Source organism: Malania oleifera, chromosome 4 (assembly GCF_029873635.1).
Source record: "Malania oleifera isolate guangnan ecotype guangnan chromosome 4, ASM2987363v1, whole genome shotgun sequence".
Classification (NCBI taxonomy): Eukaryota; Viridiplantae; Streptophyta; class Magnoliopsida; order Santalales; family Ximeniaceae; genus Malania; species Malania oleifera.
Window position 1 is genome coordinate 25,299,631 of NC_080420.1, and position 26,881 is coordinate 25,326,511.

The 26,881-nt window shown below is 35.8% G+C and overlaps 1 protein-coding gene across 1 annotated transcript in view; it reads right to left on the bottom strand.

The window, feature by feature from the left end:
• Window positions 1–11,787: 11,787 nt before the first annotated feature.
• Window positions 11,788–26,881, bottom strand: part of LOC131154225 (lysine histidine transporter-like 6) — a 29,252-nt gene continuing 14,158 nt past the window's right edge. Inside the window, exons 5-8 of the mRNA XM_058106859.1 lie at window positions 25,419–25,524; window positions 25,015–25,106; window positions 24,768–24,836; window positions 11,788–12,074 (exon numbers count right to left, since the gene is read on the bottom strand). Coding sequence (XP_057962842.1) covers window positions 11,976–12,074; window positions 24,768–24,836; window positions 25,015–25,106; window positions 25,419–25,524 — 366 coding nt within the window. The 3' untranslated portion in view covers window positions 11,788–11,975. The remainder of the gene's footprint in view (window positions 12,075–24,767; window positions 24,837–25,014; window positions 25,107–25,418; window positions 25,525–26,881) is intronic.

The window sequence follows — 26,881 nt, forward strand, 5'->3', positions numbered from 1 at the left end:
TCGAGCGACTGACTCTAAGCATTGGGCGACCGAACCTCTCAGGTTGCCAATTTTTTACTGCATTTAACTGAGGTTAATTTTAATTAAACATCATTAATTTTTTTCCAAAATGACCTATGTGTTCCCAATGGTCACTTTTTCAGAAAAACTATAAATACCCATTTCATTTGTTTAATTAGTAACTTTGATTAGTTCTAAAATTCTCTCAAATATTTTTTAATCAAAGTTCCCCCATTTCAATTCCTATTTCAAAAACCTTTTTGGGGTTAAAGTTTTACACTCTCCCAACTATCTTTCCACTCTTTCTTTGAAAAATTAACCTTGAAGAAAGAAATTTATTTTGGGCATTTATTTTTGAATCCAAAGGCATATACTCTCATTTAATCTTTGTTTGAAAATCTTTTTGAGAGTTTGCATAGGGTTTCTCCAGATTATTTCTCTTAATAAATAATTTTTGGGAGTAAACCTTATTATGGCTTGTGAACCTTGCACATTTATTGCTAGTGTTCAAAAGCTCACTAATCTTCATTGCAAAAACAACTTTTGAGCATAAATCCTAATTTATCCAAATACTTTTTATTGCTAATCTTTGTTGGAGAAATACTTATTTTATTTTGATCCTTGAAGTGTGTATTACATATTTTTCTCAACATCAAAGATCACACATCTTCTTTTTTGGCAAAAATATTTTTAAGACCAAAAGCCCTAGGTTCTCTAGTTCGTCTTTGAAAAATATTTTTGTGAGAGTATTTTATTAGGGTTCAAATCTTTGAAGCATTTTATTAGATATATCTTTCTTCAAAGATTGACATATTTGTTTTGAAAAACACCCTTACTCTATTGAACATATTTCAAATCATATTAGAGTGTATGTATTTGAGCTTTTAATGTGGACATCCGTGCTTGTATTTAGAAGCATATTAATATGTACAATTTTTTTTAATTATATCAGTTAGCCGGGTTCATCCCGTTAATTGAACAGGGGAGTCTCAGCCCCGTAAGTGAGACCGGTTGGATTTAGCCCCTTAATTGAACTAGGGAGTCTCTGCCCCGTAAGAGAGACTAGTTCCGTTCAACCTGAAAATTGAACTGGGGAGTCATCGCCCCGTAAGAGAGATCAGTTGGGCTTAACTTGGTAATTGAACTGGGGTTTACCTTGCCCCGTAAGGAGAGGTTGTAATGGCTTCTGCTCCGCCGATTTAAGTGAGCAGGGTTAGTGGAATCCTTGGGGGGGCCCAAGGCGGGGACGTAAATTAGTTTGGCTGAACCTCGATAACAAATATTGTGTGTTTCTCTCTCTCTCTCTCTCTCTCTCTCTCTCGTTTAAATTCACGCATTTTAATTTCCACACATGTGTGCTTGTTCATTTATCGCTATCATTACTTTTGCATACATGCCCTTTATTTAAATGAGATATGTGTCTTACGTGTATGTTTATTTTCATTGCTTAATCATTTTCACATACACGCTTTGAAGATTAAATGGGATATGTCGTGGTGATTGTATGCAAGTATTTAATTTACTGAGAGTGTCTTATTTGGCTTAAATATTTGCATACTTGATTAATTGGGAATGCTCAGACTGTAACGACCCAAAAAAAAAAAAAAATTAAAAAATAATAATAATAATAATAATTATTATTATTATTATTAAGAAAATTAATTAAATTAAGAAATTTGAGGATTTTGGATATATATATATATATGTATATATAAAAGTATATATGTAAGTATATATATTTATATACAAGTATATATAAGTATATAATAAAGTAAAGTTTAAAGGATAAAGCAAAGTTAATGGATAAAGGAAAGAAAAAAAAAAAAAATTCTCTCAACTCACGTTTTCCGTTCCTCTTCTTTCTATGATTTTGCGGCGGATTCTTGCCCAATTGGAAATCCGAGAATATCACCGAACTCCATTCTCCGCCACCGACATATCTACCAAAGTGGATTTGTCGTAGGAGTAACGTGAGCATATCTCTTAGGGTAAGCCAAATTCTCATTCTTATCTCAATTTTTCTTAAATTTTAATCCAAATTGATGATCGGACATGTGATGACCCAAAAATATATATATGATTAAAGCACAATAATAATAAAACAATAAAAATGGTCATTGAGTTAATATCAATATAGAAGTGTTTTTCTATAGGATCCTTGATTCCATGTTTGATGCCTAAGAAAGACCTTATCTAAGCGAGTGCTCAGAGACTATTGCGGCTCAGTCGCTCCCTAGAGGTCGGCCTAGTCAAAATGGAATTTCATAGGATAAACAGGATAGACACTGTTTGTACACGTAAATAAGTATATATACATAAAATAGTGTTTTGATAGACATAATTTGTAGAAATACATAATAAGATGATAATAATATAGGTATCATATGTGGGGCCCACAAGACTATGTGGGGACCACATGAGTCCCGGAGCCATAAGACACTGTTTATATACGTAAATAAGTACATAAAATAATGTTTTGACTGATATAATTTGTAGAAATATATGATAAAATAATAATAATATAGGTATCCTATGCGGGCCCACAAGACTGTGTGGGGCTCACATGAGTCCCGAAACCGTATGGAGGTTTACACGAGTCTCAAAGTTATGTAGAATGCATAAAATCGTATAAGAGTTATTCAAGTTACGTAAGATCCATTCGGGTCTTGAAGTTGTGTGGGACTCACAAGACCATGTGGGGCTCACATGAGTTTTCAAAATTTAAATTTAATTCTTGTTCAAAAATAAATAATAAAATAAATAAATACTAAAAATAGTTTAAAAGTAATAACAATGATAATAATAATGATAATAATGATTAAGAAAAATAATAAAATAATAAAATAATTAATTAACTAATTGATTAATTAATTAGGTAAGTCGTTAATTAAAAATTTATTTAATGGGAATGGTGGCAAGCACTCCCACATGGCCTCCATCCCCATCCCATACTCAACCCATACCTTGCCCATCCCTTACCCATTTTTTAATTTTAAAAAAATTATAATTTCACCCATCTCCCCACACTTTTATAAATTCCACTTTTTCTCCAAAATTTTCCTATAAATAGGGAGCTCTCAACCTTCATTTTTCACAACAATTTTCCAAGGAAGAGCAGGATTAGTGAGTGAAAGAATTTGTGGTGAAGAGAGAATTTTTAAATAAATTTTTAATCACCCACTCTTTCCGATCTCATTTCTTAAAGATAGTTACAATGTTCGTAAGAAAGAAGGTAAGTAAATTTTGATTATGTTAGTTTTTTTTTTTTTTTTATTTAAAATTCATACCCGAGTTTATTTTATAAGTAAATTTCAATTATGTTAATTAGTTCCACAAAATTTCCATGAGTTTATTTTTACGCGTATTTAATTATACCAATTCTATTTTTAATATACTTGCATCTATTTTTGGGTTAAGAAATGTTCTAATCCCCTCGAGTAAATTTTCAGCATTTATTTCAATTCAAAAATGAAGTTATATATATATTTTTAACACAAAAATTGTGTGTCATGAGTTTATTTTTACGTTACATTGTTATGAAAATATGAGTAAAGATGAGATTTTCACGATATTATTTTAAATTGCATAAATTATAATAAGATGATTTTAAAACCCCTTATGGTAACGAAAGTTCAAAATTACAGATGCTCGGTCCTGCAGCTTAAAGTTTATATGGATCAGAGTGCACCCACACTGTTTACAGAGTGGTTATTTATGTTAGTGGATTTGTCCTGAGTGCACACCTGGTTCCGGACCAGGACTTAATAAGGAAAATCTCACTTAAAGTTTACGTACGTTGATTTAGTTTGGTCGGCCAGCCAGCTAAGTCCAGTCTTCGGACCGCACAACCTAGTCATGGGGGTAATCATGACTTACGACAAACATGCCTAAGGGTGGTTTTTATAATATATATTTATACATATTTAATTACGTGTGTAAAGTTACTGATGATTTGAAGGAAAAAAGTAAGTTTACGTGAAAATGATCATTTTGATGCTTAAATGACGATTTAAGGAAAACGTATAAGGAAAAATATATGTATATTTATCATTAAATATTTTTACAATTTTAAAGTTAAAAGTTTAATTTAACAGTTATAGTATATAATTATAAAATTTTACTGTTGTAATTGATGACAAAAGTTTTATGTAGAAATTTTTAAATTTATATTTATTCTAAAAGAAAATTTGAAGTTATAGTATTAAATATTGTTTTAAGAAATTTTTAAAAAGCTCATTTTGGCCACACACTAATAATAATCTTATTTACTTACTGAGCGTCATCTCACTCCAATCATATTTTTATTTCAGATAACTCTGAAGAGTATGTTGCAAATCAGGCTTAGCAAGTATGCGGGTGGGGATAGAAAAATAAAGATTTGTTTAGAAATATTAGTATGATGTTAGATATTTATACTTGTGTAATTTTTCTTCTTTTGAAATAAATGATTGTAATATGGATAATTAGTGTTCTGGTTTAATAAAAATTAAGTTTATTTTACTTCCGCTGTAAATTAGTAGTAAAAAGTTAATATCCTAGGCCCTTCGGGGTCGGGATGTTACAGGACACCACCACGAGAATCTATGGATGATTTTTTACAAATCTAGTGGAGCAATTTCTCGTGGGGTCGTTGTGGAAATAGCCCCAAAACTAGGATAAATGAGTTATTTAAAAATTAATTGGTATTTAATTATTGTAAATTAAGAAATGTTAAAATAATATTTTATTGGGGTTGATATGATTGTATTAGGGTTCGGGTGAGCGTTGCGAGTAAAATCTTGGGAGCCCTGCAGGCGTGGTTCAGGGAATCAAGTAAGGGGGAATAAAATTATATAAGTATTTTATTAAGGTGAATCAGTTATTTACGAGCATATGAAATTTATTATTTATCTATATGATTTTCGGAATAGCCTGATTATTGGAAAAATGATGACTTTGGTTTAAAGTTATATTTGGGGATAATTGCTTATGATATTAAAATCGTGTGGCATGAGAACAATTACTTTCTAATAAATTGAATATGAATTTATTTGGTATTTGGGCTTACATGAGGGGTGTTTGGAATGATTATGACATGATGAATGAATTGTTATGTCTGACTCCTATGTAGAAATGTATTGATCTGTTAGGATACTGTGTGGGAAATGAATTGATCTGTTGGATTCCTGTGTGAAAATGCATTGATGCGTCTGTGTGGACTAATTGGTGTGGTTATTCATATGCATCTCAATATAACATTAGTAAGAGGAGGTTGTTATATTGCCTAGATATAAATCATGATATGATGTTGGCAGGTTGAGGAGCTCGTCATACTATCATTTATATGGGGTAGGACAATGGCAGGTCGAGGAATTTGTTCTACTAATGTACGACGGGTAGGTCATGGGGATTGGATACTGGTGAATAGTGGTGTCGGTGTGGGCCACGTGTTGCGAAAGCTGGAGTGGTGCCTGTGTGGGCCACGTTATATCCTGTGTGGATAATGGCGCCTGTGTGGGCCATGTTATGTACGTTGTGTGGGTAGTGGTGCCTGTGTGGGTCACGTTATATCTTGTGTGGATAATGGCGCCTATGTGGGCCATGTTATGAACCTTGTGTGGGTAGTGGTGCTTGTGTGGGACACATTATATCCTGTGTGGATAATGGTGCCTATGTGGGCCATGTTATGTACCCTGTGTGGGTAATGGTGCCTACGTGAGCCTCGTGTATAAGAAGTACGTAGGTGCTTGTGTGACCCACGTACTGACATGTACGCAGTTGCTCTGTGTGGGCCACATACTGAGGACGTTAGAAAATGAAGTATAAGTTGCGTGATTCTTGTGTGGATGTGTTGTGCATGTGAATTTAATTAAAACATAATAGTAATGGAATAACATATTGTGAATGCATGTGTGTGCATGCGGCTAGGTAAACATACCACCAGGGGTTTGCTGAGAAAGGAGAGTGCTCTGCTAGGTAGTTTTTTGGTATCAGTGCAAAGGGACGCTACTTGTATGGGCGGATAGACATCCCGATCCTCAGAAACCTTCGCCTTTAAAAGAATAAAGATGTGTGTACTGGCGGCGAGGTAATACTTCACGTGAGGGCTTATTGAGTAAGGTGAGTGTTCTGGTAGATAGTTTTTAGTACCAAAGCAGAGGGAAGCTACTTGTATGGGCCGAGTAATCTCCGCTATCCTTGGGGACTTTCACCTGCATAAAAATTATGTACTTGTGCATATTGGATGTGTGTATGATATTAGATGTTAGGGATGTTATTAATGGTACATTTTCTCAGTTGTTATTGATGATATATGTATAGATATATTTGTACTGGGTTATGTTTTAAATGCTGGATGTGGATATAGATATCTGGATGTTGTAGTGTTTGTTTTTGGGTTGTTATATAGAACTCTGATATTTATTTGAGGTTATTTATTTATGTTCCACTGCATGCATGTTAATTATGGTATCAGATGCAGGTTTTTGGAACATGTGGCACTCGGGCGCCACTTGGCGGGTTTCGGGGCGTCACATTGTGGTATCAGAGCATTAGGTTATAGATTCTGCAGACTTTAGGATTGATTAATACCAGAGTATAGGTACGAATAAGGATTAGAATAGGAATGGGTAGATTAGGATGTTGATAGGAGATTTTGAGTTTTGTTTCGTAGCTTAGAGACAGAAATCCCTTGATGGACTTCTGTGAGTTTCTGAATCCGGTCAGTTTTAGAAAACCATGGTAATTCCGTTGATGGTGATGTTTCTGAGCAGAGAGACTGGAACTCAGAATTAGAACTTGAAGGTTAAGTTGATTTTGGGGATAAGTTGGTTGTTTGATGTTTCAATTGAGGATTTAATTGTTAAACTAATTTGTTATTCTATAATTTATTAGTGAATTTCGAGAACGAAATTCTTTTAAGGAGGGGGAAATGTAACGACCCAAAAAAAAAAATAATCAAAAAATTATTATTATTATTATTAAGAAAATTAATTAAATTAAGAAATTTGAGAATTTTGGATATATATATATATATATGTATATATAAAAGTATATATGTTAGAGTATATATATATTTATAAGTATATATAAGTATATAATAAAGTAAAGTTTAAAGGATAAAGGAAAGTTAATGGATAAAGGAAAGAAAAAAAAAAAAGAAAAAGAAAAAGGAAAACTTATTGTTTAAGTTTCCTGGAGAAGCAGGAAGAGAATAGAAGGAGAAAAAAAAAAAAACTCCTTCACATGCTGCAAAACAAAAGAAGGGAAATAAAGAAAGAATAAAAAAAAAAAATTGTCACAGCTCACGTTCTCCGCTCCTCTTCTTTCTATGATATCGTGGTGGATTCTCGTCCAATTGAAAATCCGAGAATACCACCAAACTCCATTCTTTGCCACCGACATATCTACTAAAGAGGATTTATCGTAGGAGTAACGTGGGCATATCTACTAGGGTAAGCCAAATTCTCATTCTTATCTCAATTTTTCTTAAATTTTAAGCCAAATTGAGGATCGGACACCACCACGAGAATCTAGGGATGATTCTTTACAAATCTAGCGGAGCAAATTTCTCGTGGGGTCGTCGTGGAAATAGCCCCAAAACTAGGATAAATGAGTTATTTAGAAATTAATTGGTATTTAATTATGATAAATTAGGAAATGTTAAAATAATATTTTATTGGGGTTGATATGATTGAATTAGGGTTCGGGTGAGCGCTGCGAGTAAAATTTTGGGAGCCCTGCAGGCGTGGTTCAGGGAATCAGGTAAGGGGGAGTAAAATTATATAAGTATTTTATGAAGGTGAATCAGTTATTTACGAGCATATGAAATTTATTATTTATCTATATGATTTTCGGAATAGCCTGATTATTGTAAAAATGATGATTTTGGATTAAGGTTATATTTGGGAATAATTGCTTATGATATTAAAACCGTGTGGGCATGGGAACAATTACTTTCTAATAAATTGAATATGAATTTATGTGGTATTTGAGCTTACATGAGGGGTGTTTGGAATGATTATGACATGATGAATGAATTGCTATGTCTGACTCCTGTGTGGAAATGTATTGATCTGTTGGGATACTATGTGGGAAATGAATTGATCTGTTGAATTCCTGTGTGGAAATGCATTGATGTGTCTGTGTGAATTAACTGGTGTGGTTATTCGTATGCATCTCAATATAACGTTGGCACAAAGAGGTTGTTATATTGCCTAGATATAAATCATGATATGACGTTGGTAGGTTAAGGAGCTCGTCATACTGTCTTTTATATGGGGTAGGACATTGGCATGTTGAAGAGCTTGTTCTATTGATGTAAGAAGGGTAGGTCATGGGAATTGGATACTGGTGAATTGTGGTGCCTGTGTGGGCCACGTGTTGCGGAAGCTGGAGTGGTGCTTGTGTGGGCCACGTTATATCCTGTGTGGATAATGGCGTCTGTGTGGGCCATGTTATGTACCCTATGTGGGTAGTGGTGCCTATGTGGGCCACATTATATCCTGTGTGGATAATGACACCTATGTGGGCCATGTTATGAACCCTGTGTGGGTAGTGGTGCCTATGTGGGCCACGTTATATCCTATGTGGATAATGGCGCCTGTGTGGGCCATGTTATGTACCCTGTGTGGGTAGTGGTGCCTGTGTGGGCTGCGTGTAGATAAGAAGTACGTAGGTGCCTGTGTGGGCCACGTACTGACATGTACGCAGTTACTCTGTGTGGGCCACGTACTGAGGACATTGGAAGACGAAGTATAAGTTGTGTGATTCTTGTGTGAATGTGTTGTGCATGTGAATGTAATTAAAACATAATAGTAATGGTATAGCATATTGTGAATGCATGTGTGTGCATGCGGCGAGGTAAACATACCATCGAGAGTTTGCTGAGAAAGGCGAGTGCTCTGCTAGGTAGTTTCTTGGTATCAGTGCAAAAAGATGCTACTTGTATGGGCGGGTAGACATCCCGATCCTCGGAAACCTTCGCATTTAAAATAATAAAGATGTGTGTACTGGTGGCGAGGTAATATTTCACTTAAGGACTTATTGAGTAAGGCGAGTGTTCTGGTAGGTAGTTTTTAGTACCAGAGCAGAGGGAAGTTACTTGTATGGGCAGGTAATCTTCCCTATCCTTGGGGACTTTCACTTGTATAAAAATTATGTACTTGTGCATATTGGATGTGTATATGATATTAGATGTTGGGGATGTTATTAATGGTACATTTTTCTCAATTTTTGTTGATGATATATGCATAGATATATTTGTACTGGGTTATGTTTTAAATGCTGGATGTGGATATAGATATCTGGATGTTGTAGTGTTTGTTTTTGGGTTGTTATATAGAACTTTGATAATTATTTGAGGTTATTTATTTATGTTCTGCTGCGTGCATGTTAATTATAGTATCAGATGCAGGTGATTGGAACACATGGCACTCGGGCACCACTTGGCGGGTTTCCAGGCGTCACATAGACAGACCCTAGGTTGTGAAATATTGGCTGTGAATTGAGTTCAACCTAGGAGAAATTTTTATTACTCAATTCACCCCCTCTTGGGAATACACCAATTCCAACAGATGTGTGGGTCTCGCTTGGCTTTTTAGGGGGAACCTATACGAATACACAGGGATAGGGGAGTCTTTATTCTAATTTGAGTACCTGGGACATAGAATAGGTTATGGAAGGATAAACCAATATACCTGAGATCTTCTACTCCTTCGGTCTTCTTTTCCCTATGTCTGTGTCTGTCTACGTAGCCTTCTGGGTTATAGGGAGCACTAGGTTGTGCCTTGGGGTGCCATGGGGCCCTAATGTATGCCGTCTGAGTATGATGGGAACTTCTCCTTTCGGTGTCTTTAGGGTTTTGCCATTCAAGACTGCTTTTCCTTTTTATTTTATTTTATAAGAGATCTCCTTCTCTCTCAATGTGTTTCTGTGTGTTTTTTTCTATGAATTTCTCCTCTATTGGACTCTTTGCCTTTTGAACCATGCGAGACCCCTTAATTTATAGGGTTGAGACTCATCTAACTTAGGTAGCCTCTAGTCTTACCCGTTTTCATTGTCCCCTTTTAAACAAAACCCTAGCTGTGCTTTCCTTCCTACAACAACTGATCCCCCCTTTCTTGTGATTTGGACCGATTTTCCTTCTAATGGAGTGTTTGACTGAATATGTGGGTGGATACATCCCAATATTCAAAATCTCTCAATTAATTGCATGATTTACTTTCAAATTTTATTCCCTGTGTAGGATTGATTTACCTTTTGTTTTTGGGTGTAGGTATCCTCGGACGTGCTGTGGGATATTCCTGCACAGAGGGAGCTGCTCGGCCCCTAAATTTTGAATTAGGGTTTTCTTTGAGTGTATTGTATTTGAATTCTTCTGTATTTTGCATCTATACTATCGTACACTTTGTATTCCCTGCATATGTATCCCTTGTATGTATGTCTCCTGTATGTGTACCCTAGTATGATGATGTAATGAAAATTTTGATTCTTTTTATTAGTGGTCTTATGGGACCCAATTGCCAAAAATAAAAGGGTAATCTTAATTCTAGGAAATCAAAAAGACCTAGTTAATAAGGGCTAAATTTTAAAACAAAAGGGACTCAACATAACATGACTCAATTAATTCTAACACAAAAGACCTCAATTTTGAAAAAAAGAACTTAATTTTTAAAATAGGAAGGCTCAATTTCAAAATAACAGGGACTCAATAATAACAGGGCATTGAAGGACTCAGTAAAAAAAATGACCCAATTTCAACTCACGAGGACTCAATGAAAAGGACTTAATAAAAAGGGTTCAATTTTAAAATAATAGGGGCTCAATTTTAAGATTACAGAGACTCGATTTCAACTCACAAGGACTCAATGAAAAGGATTTCAAAAGAACCCAAATTAGATTTTTCAAAAAAGGACTCTCCAATTTTTGGAATACAAAATTGATCTCCTCTTTATGTGAATTACCACGTTGTTAGCAATGCAAGGGAATAAACACTAGAGGGCCCACAATTTGAGACGAAAAGAGAGATCCGATTAAAATTGTGGTGTTTACAGGTAGAGTAAAGCCCAAGGCATACGCCTTTATTGCTATTGGGTAAAGTAAAGGCTTAAGCCTCTATTGTTATTAGGTTCACCCTACACCCATGCTGCAATTGCCCAAGGAGCCTTAAACCTAGGTTACTATTAGGTTGATTAGTAGCCCTAGCTTAAGCAACTACAAGGCCATGCAAGCTATCCTTGGGACAAGTCCTACTAAATTAGAGTTGCACTACTAAAGAATGAACCAGCTTGTATCCCGTGAATAGCTTATGGTTGTTATTGGAGAAGAAGGTGGAGAGGAAAGGACTCGGTAACTTCAGTTGATTTTGTGGGTATTTACAATGATAACGATCTATATAGGGAGGAGAAAAGGCAAACACTTATTTATGAGCATAGTAGTAGAATATCAATGGCCAAGAAGATTATGGGATGCATGACATCTTCTATACTCACAAATGGAGACTGAAGCTTGTGAGGGGTACGACAAAAAATGATACATTTTTTCCACAAGAAAGATTTTTCGAGGGAGGTTAATATTTTGCATTAATGGGATTTAAATTCTTATTATTTTTAAAAATTTTGTAATCTATCCAAAAGGTAGCTTGGAGAACAAAGTTTGATGAATTGGCTACACCTTTGATTTATAAAAAATGAAATGAAATCGAATGGAATGGAATTGGATTTGTCCTTCACGTTCTTCATTCTATTCCATTCTAATACAATTCATTTTGAAAACAAAACATGTCGTGTCCATTTCAAGTTGACAAAATTTATCTTCCAACCAAATTAAAATTAATGGTGAAAGTGAATTCTATTGTACAACTTATTGGTTTAGATCTGAGCTAACAAGTAGAATTTAACAATTTGATCATTGCACTTATCTTAGGAACTTGGGGTAAGTTCCTTAGCTACGGTTGATCAATTACAAATTTGATCACATCGTTAATTAATTAAAATTCATGTGTAGAAACTGTACGTGGAGGCATCCGTGATGATGTTCCGCATGCCACCGATGGTAGATGCTAGCATGATGAATACTCCAATGAAAATGCTCACCTGCAACCATGAATTCAAATTATTATTAATTAATATTACTTAGTTACATTGTTTTCTTAATTTTTTAACAGTTGCATGGATTCACTAATGCTTGTGCTAGCTATATAGACCAATTAAGGAATTAAGAGATAGAGGATCCATGGAAGTTTCTATGACATTTTAAAGGGTAAAAATCATACCACAAGCCCTATAGTTTGACTTAATTACTTTTTTTTACTAATTCATTAAAGTTTAAGTAATGGTAGTTTGATTCTAGCTTGATGTTTTATGTTCAAACTAGTTCAAGTCTTATTCATAAATCATGTTAAAAGTAAATTAAAACTTTAAAAATCGAATAATGACGATTTATAATTTAGGAAGTGAAGTGTAATTTAGTCAAATTTAGGAAACTATTGTGTAACTACAAAACAAGATCCTGAAATTGTATACATATGCTATGTTGAATGAACTATGAATTTGTATAGCGGAATTTAAATGCAGCAAACAATGAAGAACCAAAATGGAACACACACACTCAGAATATCTGAAAGCAATAACAATCCACACAAAAATTTATGTGGTTCGATAAAGCCTACATTCATGGGAACAATCGGTAAAGGTTTTCACTATGAAAATCTCAAAGCACACAATACAAAACAACACAATACATAGATCTTCCACTCTCAGAATATACCTAGAATGGTATATTTATAAATATTTCGGAGGCTTCCCTCCAAACACCCAATTGTATTAGCGTTCACATTCAAATTTTGAAATCGTCCTCGTAACCTTAAGCAAATCAGTCGAAAATTCAAACAAAATGTAAATGTTTGCATTCTGGATTAATCAGTCGACAATTTTATGTTGCTCCTCTACACGACTGACTTCAAATATGTTTTCTTTCTTTGTTTATGCACTCCATTAAGTATATGAGCCATTAAAACACAACAATCTCCACCTTACCGAGTATACATCCCTTAGGATAATTTGAAAACATATCTCATTGCTCCACCTTGACCTTGGACCATTAGGTTGGGTCTGTCTCCCTTCTAACACTTGGAGACATGTAGTAAGTCCAAGTAATGCTTAAAATTTTTAGTAGTAACTGGTTTTATCAAAATGTCCACTGCGTTTTTTGATGTGTGAACCTTCTCCAATACAAGTTCACCTGAAGTAATCAATTTCCAGATTTTGTGGAATCTTACATCAATATGCTTGGTTTTAGCATGGTACACTTGATTTTTCGCTAAGTAGATAGCGTTCTGACTATCACAACGTAGCACAACCCCATTTTGTTGTATTCCCAACTCTTTAACCAAACTGTTAAGCCATAAGGCTTCCTTTGCAATTTCAGCAATTGCCATATATTCATATTCAGTTGTAGATAATGCCACTAAGGATTATACCATGGACCTCCAACAAGGTAAAAACATAACCCATTCTAGACCTTCTGTCATCCATATCCCCTGCATTATCAGCATCAACAAACTCCATAACTAAAGGACTATCCTGTTGCTTGCCGAACATGATGCCATAACTAGAAGTACCTCGTAAGTATATGAAAATTCATTTAATGACTTCCTAATGTTGTCTACCCATATTAGAGAGAAACTTACTCACCACACTCACTGCATGTGTTAAGTCTAGTCTTGTCATGTGTTAAGTCTGGTCTTGTACACATCATGACATACACTAAACTCTCCACGAGACTAGCATAGGGGACCTTTGACATGTCACGAATATCATCATCCGTACTTGGGCATTTAGTAGTAGACAATTTAAAATGACTCACTAGAGGTGTACATACTGGTTTAGCATCAGCCATGCTGAACCTTTCCAACAACTTCTCGACATAACTGCCCTGAGATAACCCCAACCTCCTGACAATTCTGTCCCGATGAATCTTCATCCCAAGTCTTGGCTAGACCAAGATTTTTCATGTTAAACTCTTTATGCAATAGTTCCTTTAACTGATTTACCTCAGTTAAATCTTTTGCAGCTATTAACATGTCATCGACATACAACAACAAGAAAATAAGAGAACCATTATTAAGTTTATTCACATACACACAACAGTCATACTCACATCTTTTGTAGCCAATTTTGATCATATACGAATCAAATCTTTTGTACCATTGCCTTGGAGACTGTTTCAGCCCGTAAAGATATTTCTTCAACTTGCAAGCTAAGTGTTCTTTCCCTGGTTCACTGAATCCCTTCAGCTGTACCATACAAATCCATTCCTCCAAGTCACCATGGAGAAATGTCGTTTTCACATAAATTTGTTCCAAATGCAGATTATAATGAGCTACAAATCCCAACATTACCCTGGTGGAAGTGTGTCAGACCACAGGTGGAAAAGATTTCATCATAATCTATTCCATTTTTCTGTGAGTACCCTTTTTCCACTAACTGTACTTTGAATTTTTCTCCTTCCTTTTCTAAAATTGCTTCCTTCTTCCTATATACCCATTTGCAACCTATCGCCCTTTTCCCATTTGGAAGCTCCACCAACTCCCAAGTTTGATTCTTTTGCAGCAATTCCATTCCTAATCATAACACCCATCCACATACTTTTCTCCTGGCAGTGCACAGTCTCTTGAAGTATAGTTGGATCATTACAACTAGTAATGAAATCATAAGATACTAACTCTTCAGACCCATACCTTGGCAGAGGTCTAATAATACGTCTAGATCTTCGTATAGGAATATTGTCAACTTGCTGGTTTCCCAAACTAGAACTCCCTGCAACAGTAGGACTAATATCATTGTCATTGCCATGAGTTTCTAACTCTACCTGCACAACATGTTTGTCTTTGCTCTAGTTTTCTGACTCTTTTTTCTCTTCATCAAATTCTTGAGCACGCTTCACCATAACTTTCTCATCGAAAACTACATTTTTTCTGATCACCACCTTGTTTGCTGTTAGATCCCACAACTTGTATCCCTTTACACCCTTTTGATATCCCAAAAAAGATGCAATGTCTAGACTTTGCGTCAAGCTTCGATCTCTCCTTAGTAGACACATGAACATAGGCTGAAAAATCGAATACTTTCAATCTAGAATAGTCTACTGCATTTCTCGTCTATACCTTTTCAACCACTTTCCCCTCTATTGATACCCTTGGTGATTGGTTTACCAAGAAACAAGCCATTCAAACTGCCTTAGCCCAGAAGTTCTTTAGTACCCATGTATTAAGCTTGAGACACTGAGCTCTTTCAGTTAGAGTTCAATTCATCCATTGAGCCACACCATTTTGTTGAGGTGTCTGACGAACAGTGAAATGTTTCTTAATGCCCTACTGCTCACAAAACTCCATGAATCCAGAATCAACGTATTCAGTCCAATTATCTAACGTGAGACATTTAATTCTCCTCCTCGTTTGGTTTCCCACTTTAGCTTTCCACAATTTAAACTTGACAAACGTATCAGACTTGTGCCGCATGAAGTATACCTAGACTTTCCGTGAGTAGTCATAAAAAAAACTCACAGAATAAATATGTCCACCTTTTGATGCTACTTTAACTGGCCCCTAAATATCAAAATGTATGTAATCAAGAATACCTTTCATCTTGTGAATAGTTGATTTGAATTTTGCTCTATTTTGTTTCCTAAGAACACAAATCTTGCAAAAATTTAGCTTACATATTTTCATTTTTCTCTTGTAAAGTTCTTTCATCCCATGCTCACCTATATGCCCAAGACACATATGCCACACAACGGTTTCATCAAATTCAGTATCTACGACTACAGGTCCACCTACAGTAGTACTTCCCTGCAGTGTATAAATATTTCCATCTAACTTTTTCCCTTTCATCACTGTCAGATTACCTTTCCACACTTTCATAATCCCACTTTCAGACTTGTAATTAAATCCATTACAATCCAAAGTGTCAAGTGAGATAAAACTCTTCCGTAGGTCCAGTATGTGTCTTACATTACTCAAGGTTCTTACAACACCATCTAACGTTTTAATTTTAACACTTCTAAAGCCAATGATTTTACAAGAGACATCATTGCCCATAAGAACTAAACCTGAATTTACTAACCTATAGGTGCTGAACCACTCCTTGTTTGGAGTCATATGGTAAGAACATGCTGAATCTAGAATCCATGAGTCCGTGAGGCGATCTGACCCCGACAAAACTAAAAGTACATCACTATCACTTCAAACTAAATTTTCTTCTTGAACAACATTTGCTGATTTCGAAGTCCCTTCATGCTTTTCAGCATTTCCTTTCTTCCAATCCAGACACTCTAGTTTAATGTGGCCATTTTTACTGGACTTATAACATCGAATATCCTTTTTCTTCTTAGATTGAGTATGGTATTTTTGACTTGATCCATTTATGAATTTTCCTTTCCCACGATCATAGTCACCTTTTACCATAAGTCCTTCTCCATGTGAATTTTCATTGCATATTTTCAACCTTTAACTCAAATGGCACTTTTTGCTGTTGCCAAAAGGGGGAGATGGAAAGGGGCAAAAATAATGGGTTTGTTTAAAAATAAATTGGATGCATATTGGGAGGGGGAGCCTTCTTAGACTTAACCCTATATTTTTTCTTGTCGTATTTGTCATCATCAAAAAGGGGGAGAATGTTGACCTTGTAGGTCACGCCTAGTTTTGATTATGACAAATACTCATTGGTTATGTGCAGGAACCTAAATTGTCAAGATCATAATGCACATGCACATGGAGCAAATGATGAATGAAGACCAATTTATATTTAGTGTTGTAATATATTTCATTTGTGAAAATGGGTCTGTAATAGTAAATAGGATTTGGTTTGTAATAAGCTCACACACATCACATGCATGTTAATACGTAAGCTCAAAACAAATCATAAACTAAAAGTGATCTTAGAATGACCTTAGGGTTCGGTCGACCGACACCGGATTTTTTCGGTGTCTTTATTTTGGACAAAAATGACCCTAGGAAACACACCATTGCACCTATGATTGTTATGCACACATTGTGCACTTTCGGTGGACCGACCAAGGCAGTTCATTCTACCCCGGTCGAACGAAACAAACCTGGGTCAACAGTTGACCAAGGTCCTGGTCGACCAAACCAGTGTAGTTCAAAACTCCTGATCGACTGAAACCCCATGTGGTCAACAAATTGACCATCTGGTCAACCGAGCCAAATTTGTACACCAACTACCTGGTCGACCGAGGGTCCCTGGGAGAAATCCCAACGGTCTGGTCAACCGAACCAGTCAGTTCAAAATGGCCTGGTCAATCGAACCTCGGTAAAGTGGAAAATCGCCCACTTTTGGTTGACCAACCATTCAGTTCAAAAGTGCCCTGGTCGACCGAACCATATGAACTCTGGTCAACCAAAACTGTTTTGGTCGACCCAACCTCTCGAGTTGCCTTGATTTTTACCGCAGTTAAATATTTTTTAAACATGGTTAAAATATTTGAAATGTCATTAAACTTTTCTAATAATTCCTAATAGGTCCCCAACGATCATAATTCATGGGGTGTCTATATATACCCCTTCATTTGGGAAAATTAGGAATGTGATTAGCAAACAAGATTAAAAATTTTCTCTCAAGAAAAAATACTCTCTTTTATTCCTACTGCTCATACTTTCACTCATACCACTCACGCTTACCTCCTTCATTTCTATATATCATCTGTAAGTGTATTGAGTGTTATTATTTAAAGGTTTGCTCTCTCATTGCTTGAGTGTTTGAATCAATTTTTTACGAGAGCATAACCTAAGTATTCTTAAGAGGCTTTTCTAATAAGCCTACCCTAAGAAGACTTGTGTTGAACTTCCGAGTGTTGCACTCACATTGCAATAACTTAGGAAGTTTGTATTTGTTTTTGGCTTACAAAAATATTTTCAAACTTACTCAAATATCTTGTGGTATTCATATTGACATTTTTGTGAAAAGATATTTGTGTTTGTTATATTAATCTTTGTAGGCAATATTTATTCAAGTATACATCATTTGCTGAATACAAAGATTGCATATCCTTTGCAAACCAAGCAAATACACTATTTGAAGTGATTGACATATTCTGCTATTTGGAATATTTGAATATTACATGATATCTTTGTTTGAGCATTTTGATTGAGAACATATTGAAATACAAAGATTGCTTGTTGACACTCTCATGTACGCATTACACTGATAGAAAATACATTTGAGAGTTGAACTATTTTGACCACACTGAGCTTACATATTAAATCATTGTGGTGTATGTGATTGAGCGCATTTGGGTACAAATCTGTTTTACGTGAAAGCACTTTATATTGTATCATTTGATTGTAATCTGAGTGATTCCAGGCGTGGCCTGAGGAGGCGGTAATCCAGCCTGGTAAGGATTGGTTTAAAGGTTGAGGTCAGCCCTGTGCTAATTGACCTGGTTTGTATAGGTGCCGCTCCACCCGGTTAAGTCAGCAAGTGATAGTGATATTCCTTGTGCTTGTTAGCCAAGGCGGGGACGTAGGCAATTGGTTGAACCTTGATAACATATCTGCGTGTCACCCTCTCTTTATTGCTTTCTGGTGCATGTACGATTGATTAAATTGTTTTATTTACTTTCTGGTATACATTTACTTTACTTGCACTAGATTGACCATAGGATTGTGAATATACTGGTGTTAGGTGGAATACCTAGGGGTTAAATTTTAAAAATACCAATTCACCCCCTCTCTTGGGATCACGGTAAAGCTAACACAAGGCCTTCACCATCACTTGCTGTAGAAGCAAATCTTTCACTCTCCTCTGCCATAAATCGAAGTTTCCGATTCCACCACATTTGACAACATCAAACTTTGCAAATGAAGTGCCCGATGACATAACAACAATGGTCTGATACCAATTTGTTGTGAATGAACTATTAATTTGCATAGCGGAATTTAAATGCAGCAAACAATGAAAAACCAAAATAGAACACACACACTCAGTATATCTGAAAGTAATAACAATCTATACAAAGATTTACATGGTTCGGCAAAACCTACATCCAGGGGAGCAATCGGTAAAGGTTTTCACTATGAAAATCACAAAGCACAAAATACAATAAAATACAATACAATGATCTTCTACTCTCAGAATATACCCAGAATGGTATATTTATAAACACTTCAGAGGCTTCCCTCCAAACACCCAACTATATTAACATTCATGTTCAAATTTAGAAATCATCCTCGCAGCCTCGAGCAAAGCAGTTGACTGATTGGGCCAATTAGTCGACTAATTCAAATAGAATGTAAATGTTTGAATTCTAGATTAATCAGTCGACTGATTTGGCCAATCAGTTGACGGTTTCATGCTGCTCCTCTGCATAAGTGACTTCAAATATGTTTTCTTTCTTTGTTTATGCACTCCATCAAGTATATGAGCCACAAAAACACAACATGCTATCTATATGCACCAATTAAAGAGGGAAAACAAGAGATAAGATGATTCATGGAAGTTTGAATAATACTTAAAGGGTAAATCTACATGACAAGTTCTTGAAGTTTGACTTAATTGCACTTCATTAGCTAGCTCTTTGAAGTATAGGTTGTGGAAGTTTGATTCTTGAAGCTTCATGTTCAAACTAGCTCAAATCTTGTTTAGAATTCTCATCGAAAGTAAAACTAAAACTCTAAAGATCAAATAGTCACAAGTTAAACTTTGGGAAGTGTAGTTCAATTAAACTTCACAAACTTGTGTTGTAAACTACAACACAATCCCCTATAGTTGAATGCCTATGCTAGCTATAATACACCATTTAAAGAAGCAAGGTAGGAGATGAGAGGTCCATAGAAGTTTAAGTGAAGTTTAAAGGGTAAACTACACCATAAATCCTTGAATTTTAACTAAATTGCATTTTAGCTAGCTCCTTGAAGTTGAAGTTGTGAAAGTTTGATTCCTGACATGTTTAGACTAGTTCAATTATTGTTAAAATCTTATTAAAGGTAAAATTAGAACTTTAAAGATCATCAAATAGTCAAAATTTAAACTTTAGGGAGTGAATTATAATTCATTCAAACTTCAAAAACTTAATTTAGGTGTAAATTTGTTGCAACACAAGCCTTTGAAGTTGCAGACTTGTCCTAGCTATATGTACTAATTAAAGAGGCATTAAATGAAATGATCCATGGTATTTCAAATGAAATTTAAAGGGTGAACTACATATAAGTCCCTGTTGCTTGGCTAAGTTGCACTTATTACCTAGCTCTTTGAATTTTAAGTTTTAAACTTTTGATTATTGAAGTTTCATGTTTAGATTGGTTCAATTCTTGTTTATAAATCTCATCAATGGTAAAATTGAAACTTTAAAGATCAAATAATCACAATTTAAACTTTAGGAAGTGATGGTGCAATTTTATCAGACTTTAAGAACTTGTTGTGTAAACCCTAACACAAGCACTTGAAGTTGCATATTTGTGCTAGCTATATACATAAAATTAAGAAAGAAAGCATTAGATATGATATTCTATGGAAGTTTTGATGAAAAATTTAAAGGTAAATTGCCTCACAAGTCCTTGAAGTTTTACTAAATTGCACTTCATTAGTGAGCTTTTTGAAATATAAGTTGTGAAATTTTGATTCTTGAAGATTTATGTTTATAAAAATTCAAGTCTTGTCCAAGAATCTTGTCAGATGTAAAATTGAAACTCTAACTGTTACATTGCTATAATTTAAACTTTATGGAGGGAAGTAAATCAAACTTCGGAACTTATGGCGTTAATTCCACCACGTACAAGTCCTTAAATTAAGTGCAAACCTATGCTAGTGTCACGAGCCAAATATTTCACAACTTTGTGAATGAACTGTATGGAACTAGCTAAAGCCCTCTTATTTAACTAGCTAGTTTATTGTTTACCACAATTCACCCACAAAACACTTTCATTGTCATTCAAGCAAATATAAATGGAAACAATAAGCAACTTATGAAAGCAGTGACACTTAAGCAGTAAACATTGAAGCAACATAATTCATTATCAACACTTTCATTAACATTGTGTGTCTAGCGAGGGGGGGGGGGAAGTAGGCTAAACATGTTGACAATAGCTAGTGAGTTTTACAAGTTGATGAACACTCACCCTCCCTTAAAGAGCTTTCTATGCTATTCTCACTTTGGTACTAGGAAACATCAAAGTGACTGAGGAGTCATACTGCATTTTTTAGCCTAGGGAAAAATTACTTTTAGAAAATAATCCTACACTAGTATTTACATGATAGAAGTCCATCCCAAATGCATAAGAAAAATCCCTAAATAAGCTTATCTCGTGACGCTTTTCCACTTATGCGGCTGACGTCCTAGTAGACTTTAATGCTAGGTACACTTCAACTTTGTCCACGAACACCCCCATATCTTCCGTAGAAACCCAGCTAATTTCTTCATCACCAAAGGCTTTCCACTTCACTAAGAACTCCCGGTACTTCTTCCTCGAGGATGTGAACTCTTTTTCTGTAAGGATGCCTTCAACTTCTCATTTTTCGGGTTGCATTGTCTTCAATTCTGCTTTGGTTGACTAACTTATGCTTGGATTTTCGATGTCGGCGTTGAAAGACTTGAGGCAGCTAACGTGAAACACAGGTTGCACTTTTATCCAAGCCAGAGGATCAATTATGTAAGAGGCCTTCCCGACTTTGGCCAAGATGGTGACTAGTCCTTCATATTTACAAAGTAGACTTCTATCTCGCCCCCGTAGTGATCTAATATGTTTAGGATTGAGCTTAATAAGCACCAAGTCACCTACATTGAAGTGTTGTGGTCTTCTCCCCTAATATGCCCACTTCTTCATCCGCTTAGAAGCTTTCTCTTGGTAGGCTCAAACAATCTCTGCATTTTGTCTCCATTCTTTAGTGAAGATGTACGCTTTGGGACTATTTCCTTCGTACGACTCATCCACTGTATGAGGTAACAATGGTTGCTGGCCTATAACAAGATCAAAAGGGCTCTTGTTAGTTGTTGAGCTCCTTTGGGCATTGAAACAAAATTGAGCCGCATCAAGTAGTTGCACCCAATTCTTCTAGTTGGCATTGATGAAATGACGTAAGTACTCTTCTAGTAGCCCATTGAATCTTTCCATATGTTTGTTTGTTTGTGGATGGTAGCTCGAAGAGATGTCAAGATGTGAACCGAGGAAACTGAAAAGTTATGTTCAGAAGTTGTCAGTGAATCTTGAGTCTTGATCACTAACAATATCTTGGGGAACATCCTAATACTTCATAATATTCTTGAAGAATAGTTATGCCATCTCCTCCGCCAAACAATACTTTGGTGCGGGTATAAACGTACCATACTTCGAAAACCTTTCTATAACCACAAGTATAGACCCTGCGTCTCCCACTCTAGGAAGGTTGGTGATAAAGTAGAGTGAGACACTTTCCCACAGTTTGGATGGTACTGGTATGGGCTCTAGAAGCCCTGCAATCTTCTTCTGATCTACCATGTCTTGTTGACATGTGAGACAAGTTCTTGTATAATCAACCACTTCATCACATATGTGCGGCCAATAATACCTTTGCTTCAGTAAGGCCAAAAGTGCGCTGCCATCCTGGATGTTCGGCCCACATGGTATCATGACACTCTCTTAACAGTGTCTTCCTCAGATCTTTAGCTCGTGGCACAAAGAGCCAGCTACCATGGTTTATTAGCAATTCTTCTTCTATCTATAACTGACGTTCTTTTACCTCTTCAATTAGCTGCATAAGGTTCTGTGCAACTGGATCTTTGGCTAAATTTTCTTTGATATGCTCCCGCATTGTCATGGTAACAGTACTCACTACTCACAGTCAAGTGTGTTACCATCTACAAGGCTGCCAACTCGGCCTTCCTACTCAGTGCATTAGCAACTTGGTTTAGGAGCCCAATCTTATGCTCAAATGAGAAATAAAATTCTACCAAGAATTCCAGCCATCAACTTTGCTTGGGTCTCAACTTCAGCTGTGTGAAGAAGTGGCTAACACCCGAGTTATCCTTTTTCACCACAAACTTTAACCCAAGTAAGTAATTCAGCAACACACGAACACAACGTATCATGACTAGCATCTCCTTGTTTTGAGTTGTGTACTTCTCTTCGGTTTCACAAAGCTTACGACTCTAATAAGCAATAGGATGTCCCTCCTATAACAAGACTCCTCTAAGGGCGAAATTCAATGCATCTGTTTGTACCTCGAAGGGTTTCATGACGCCTGGAAGAGCAAGTACCGGATCTCTCATCATGGCATCTTTTAAGTCATCAAAGGCACTTTGACACTTCTTTTTCTAGTTCCACCCCTAATCCTTCTCCAGTAGTTCTGTCATAGGAGCAGTTCTCTGCCAATACCCATCTATGAACTTCTTGTAATAGTTGGCAAGACCAAGAAAGGAACGCAGCTCCTTCACTGTCTTTGGGATCTTTCATTCTTGAATCACTATTACCTTCTCCACATCCATCTTGATATGGCCTTGCTCAATCACACGACCAAGGAATTTGATGCACCACTAAGTGAATGAGCACTTCTCTTTCTTCACATAAAGATTGTTCCCCTTCAGCCTATCGAAGACCTTTTGTAGATGCTCTTTGTGTTCTTCCATAGTGGAACTGTAGACAATGATATCATCTAGGTACACCATGACAAAATTGTCAAGGTACTCACGAAATACTTGGTTCATCAAGGTACATAATGTCACAGGAACATTCAACAACTCGATTGGCATCACCAAGAATTCATATACCCCATACCGCGTCACATAAGTTGTCTTTGGCTCATCATCCCCATCAACAATTCTCACCTGATAGTAGCCTAACCTCAAGTCAAGTTTAGTGAAGTACTTGACATGACTTAGCTGATCCAACAGATCGACAATCAATGGAATAGGATACTTGTTATGCACTATTACCTTGTTGAGCGTGCGATTTTCTACACATATCTGCATGCTCCCAACATATTCCTTTAGAACAACACCAGTGCTCCAAATGGTGCTTTGGAAGGGCCAACATATCCCGATTCCAAAAAATCATTAAGTTATTTTCTCAACTCTGCTAGCTCTAGAGGCACTATCGGATATGACCCTTTAGTAGGTGGTTTCACTCCTGGTAACAACAAGATCTCATGCTTTATACCCCATCATGGAGGCAAGTTATGAGGCGGATTATTTGGCAACACCTCCTTGAACTCTTCTAACACAATATGAATGGTTGTAGGCACCAGCTTTTGGTATACTTCTTCATATACCACTTTGCTCACCCCTCCTTAACCCCTTCTTGAGTTGCATGGCGGAAAGGAACTTCTCATCGTCTCCTTTCTTTGCAATAGCTTACACCATGCAAGGGTGATCTCCCATCAAACATAGGGAACCAACAAAGGGCATCGGCACAACCTTAGTCTCCCTTAGGAATTTCATTCGCAAAATGACTTGGAAATCATCCAACGACATCGCTCTGAAGTTGAATGTGTGTTGTAGCTACATACACTAATTGATAAGAGATGATGAGACGATATGTGGGAGTTTATATAAATTTAATTGGTAAATTAAATGACAAGTCCCTAAAGTTTTTCCAAAATTGAAGTTTAAGTTATGATAGTTTAATCCTTTAAATTTTTTGCTCTAACTAGTTCAAGTCCCTATTCAAGATTCCCATCAAATGTCAAACTTTAAACTTTAAAGATCAAATTATGACAACATAAATTTTAGGGAATGAAGTAAAGTTCAACTAAGCTTTAAGACGTGCTATAATTTACCAAAATTTAAAATTGATTACTTACCCAATTGATTAGCCACTTGCTGCTGAATCTCTTTGGTTTCTTTATTACCAACCATAGTATACTAGGGAGCTGCATGTAACAATGAAAAAATGAATGACCACAGAAAAAAAAAAAGAAGAGAATTATAGCTAGTTAGAGCAATTTAATAATTAATTAATTAGTTAATTAATTGCAAAGTCAATAGGAAATAAATTTTTAACAAGGATTAATACATAAAAAAGAGATGATAGGCATGGAGCCGGCTTACAAAATATGAAGTGGGAGTGAAACCAAAGCCTCCAAAGAAACCAAGAAGATCTCCAAAGAAAGGGAAAGTTACTCCAACAAATAGCGTAAAAGCTGCAAGGTTTACGCAGAAATTATATTTTACCTAAGTATTAGTACAACACTTTTTAACAAAGAAAAAATATTTTCTCCTAAAATAAACAAAGGAAAAGTTTAAAATAATTGTTTTTGGAAAATATTTTCTAATATTTTTGTTTGAAAAATGTTTTGATTTGTTAATAAAATGCATACAAACTTTGATAATTTATTTCCATCTCTCTTTGAAAAATAAATTTAATTTATCAAATTGATTTATGTATTAATAAAAAATATTTTATAGTATCATTGCTAGATAAATGGACCATATAATTTTAAAAAAAAACTCACCAACATAAGCAGAACGAGTGACGAGCCTGAGTGCAAGTCCTGGTGGGAATTTTAGTCTTTTCATCATTATATTTTCCAGCATGGCAAACACAGGCATTGCATAAACCTATGCCAATTGAAAATACTTCTTTCAATTTTGTTCACAACTAATAAAAAATTAAATAAAAACCGTCATTTACATATGATCGACAAATTTCAAAATTAATCTAAAAACATGATTGGTTCTTAAATTGTCATGTGGTTAAAAAGAAAAACAAAATAATTTTTCATTGAGGGTTGTAGACACCCAAATTTTTATCTGATCATTTTGATTAATAGAACGGGGGCCCTATTCACTAAAGCGAGTTCAAGTTCTAATCCTAGGAGCCCCTCATACAGTTTATGGGCCTCATATATCTCCATTGGGCCCCCACGCGGCTTGTGGGCCCCACACATCTTCATTGGGTTCCGCACGGTTTCATGGGCCCCACACAGATTCGGCCACACTTGACATATATATTTTTTATTTATTTAATTTGTAAAATGCAAGCATACTTTGTCCCCCCATGATTTGTAAGTCATAATTATTCACCCCATGCTTTGTCTCCCACGATTTGTAAGTCATAATTATTCACCCATGCTTTATTCCCCCATGATTAGTAACCCATGATTATTCCTCCCATGCTTTGTTTCCCATGCTTGTCCCAAACTTAGTCTATAAATAGCCTTCTCATTGTAAACACAAAAGGGAGGGGGGAGTTTTTGAATATATGGAAGTCGATCTTCCATTGTTAAGCTTGTGAAACTTATTCCTCTCTTTGTGAGTGAGTAGTGAGGCCATGTTCCGTTCTCTGGGGAGATCAAGTGGTGAGAGACCACTAATATTTCTAGCAACTCCATCATCCCCTCCTCCATCAACACCACACCGCCACCACCAACATACACCCACATGGACAAAGGTCAATCAATCCCGTCTCTCATCAGTGCTGGGTTATCCCACCTGAAGAAAGCACTCCGTAGTGCCTCAACTTAGAGCTCAGGAACCACCCACAGAAGGGCGCTCTAGGTTGACACCTACAGACTCACCAACTGGAAAAAAAGACTGGAGGAGAGGAAGACGAGAGGTAAAACTAATAAGCTTTTCCTTCCCGAGTTACATTCTAAAATGTGATAGACGATGTATGAAATTGTGAATGCGGGAACTCTAACCCAAAGTTAGGTTCAACCTTGAACCTAAACCACGTTTGCTCTGCTGCGAACCATTTGACCCATTGAACTGGTTATCTAGTATTTTCTTATTTTTTTTTTCTATTATGTTATTTATTTGAAATTTTAGGCTAAATATGGAAAAAAAATCAAGAAAAATAAAAAAAAATTAAAATATTTTGAGGCCAAAAAATAGTTTTTGCACTTGGAAAAATAGAAATGGGTTCCAAAAACTTCCCAAAAAATTTTAAAAATATTACTTAATATTTAGAAAAATT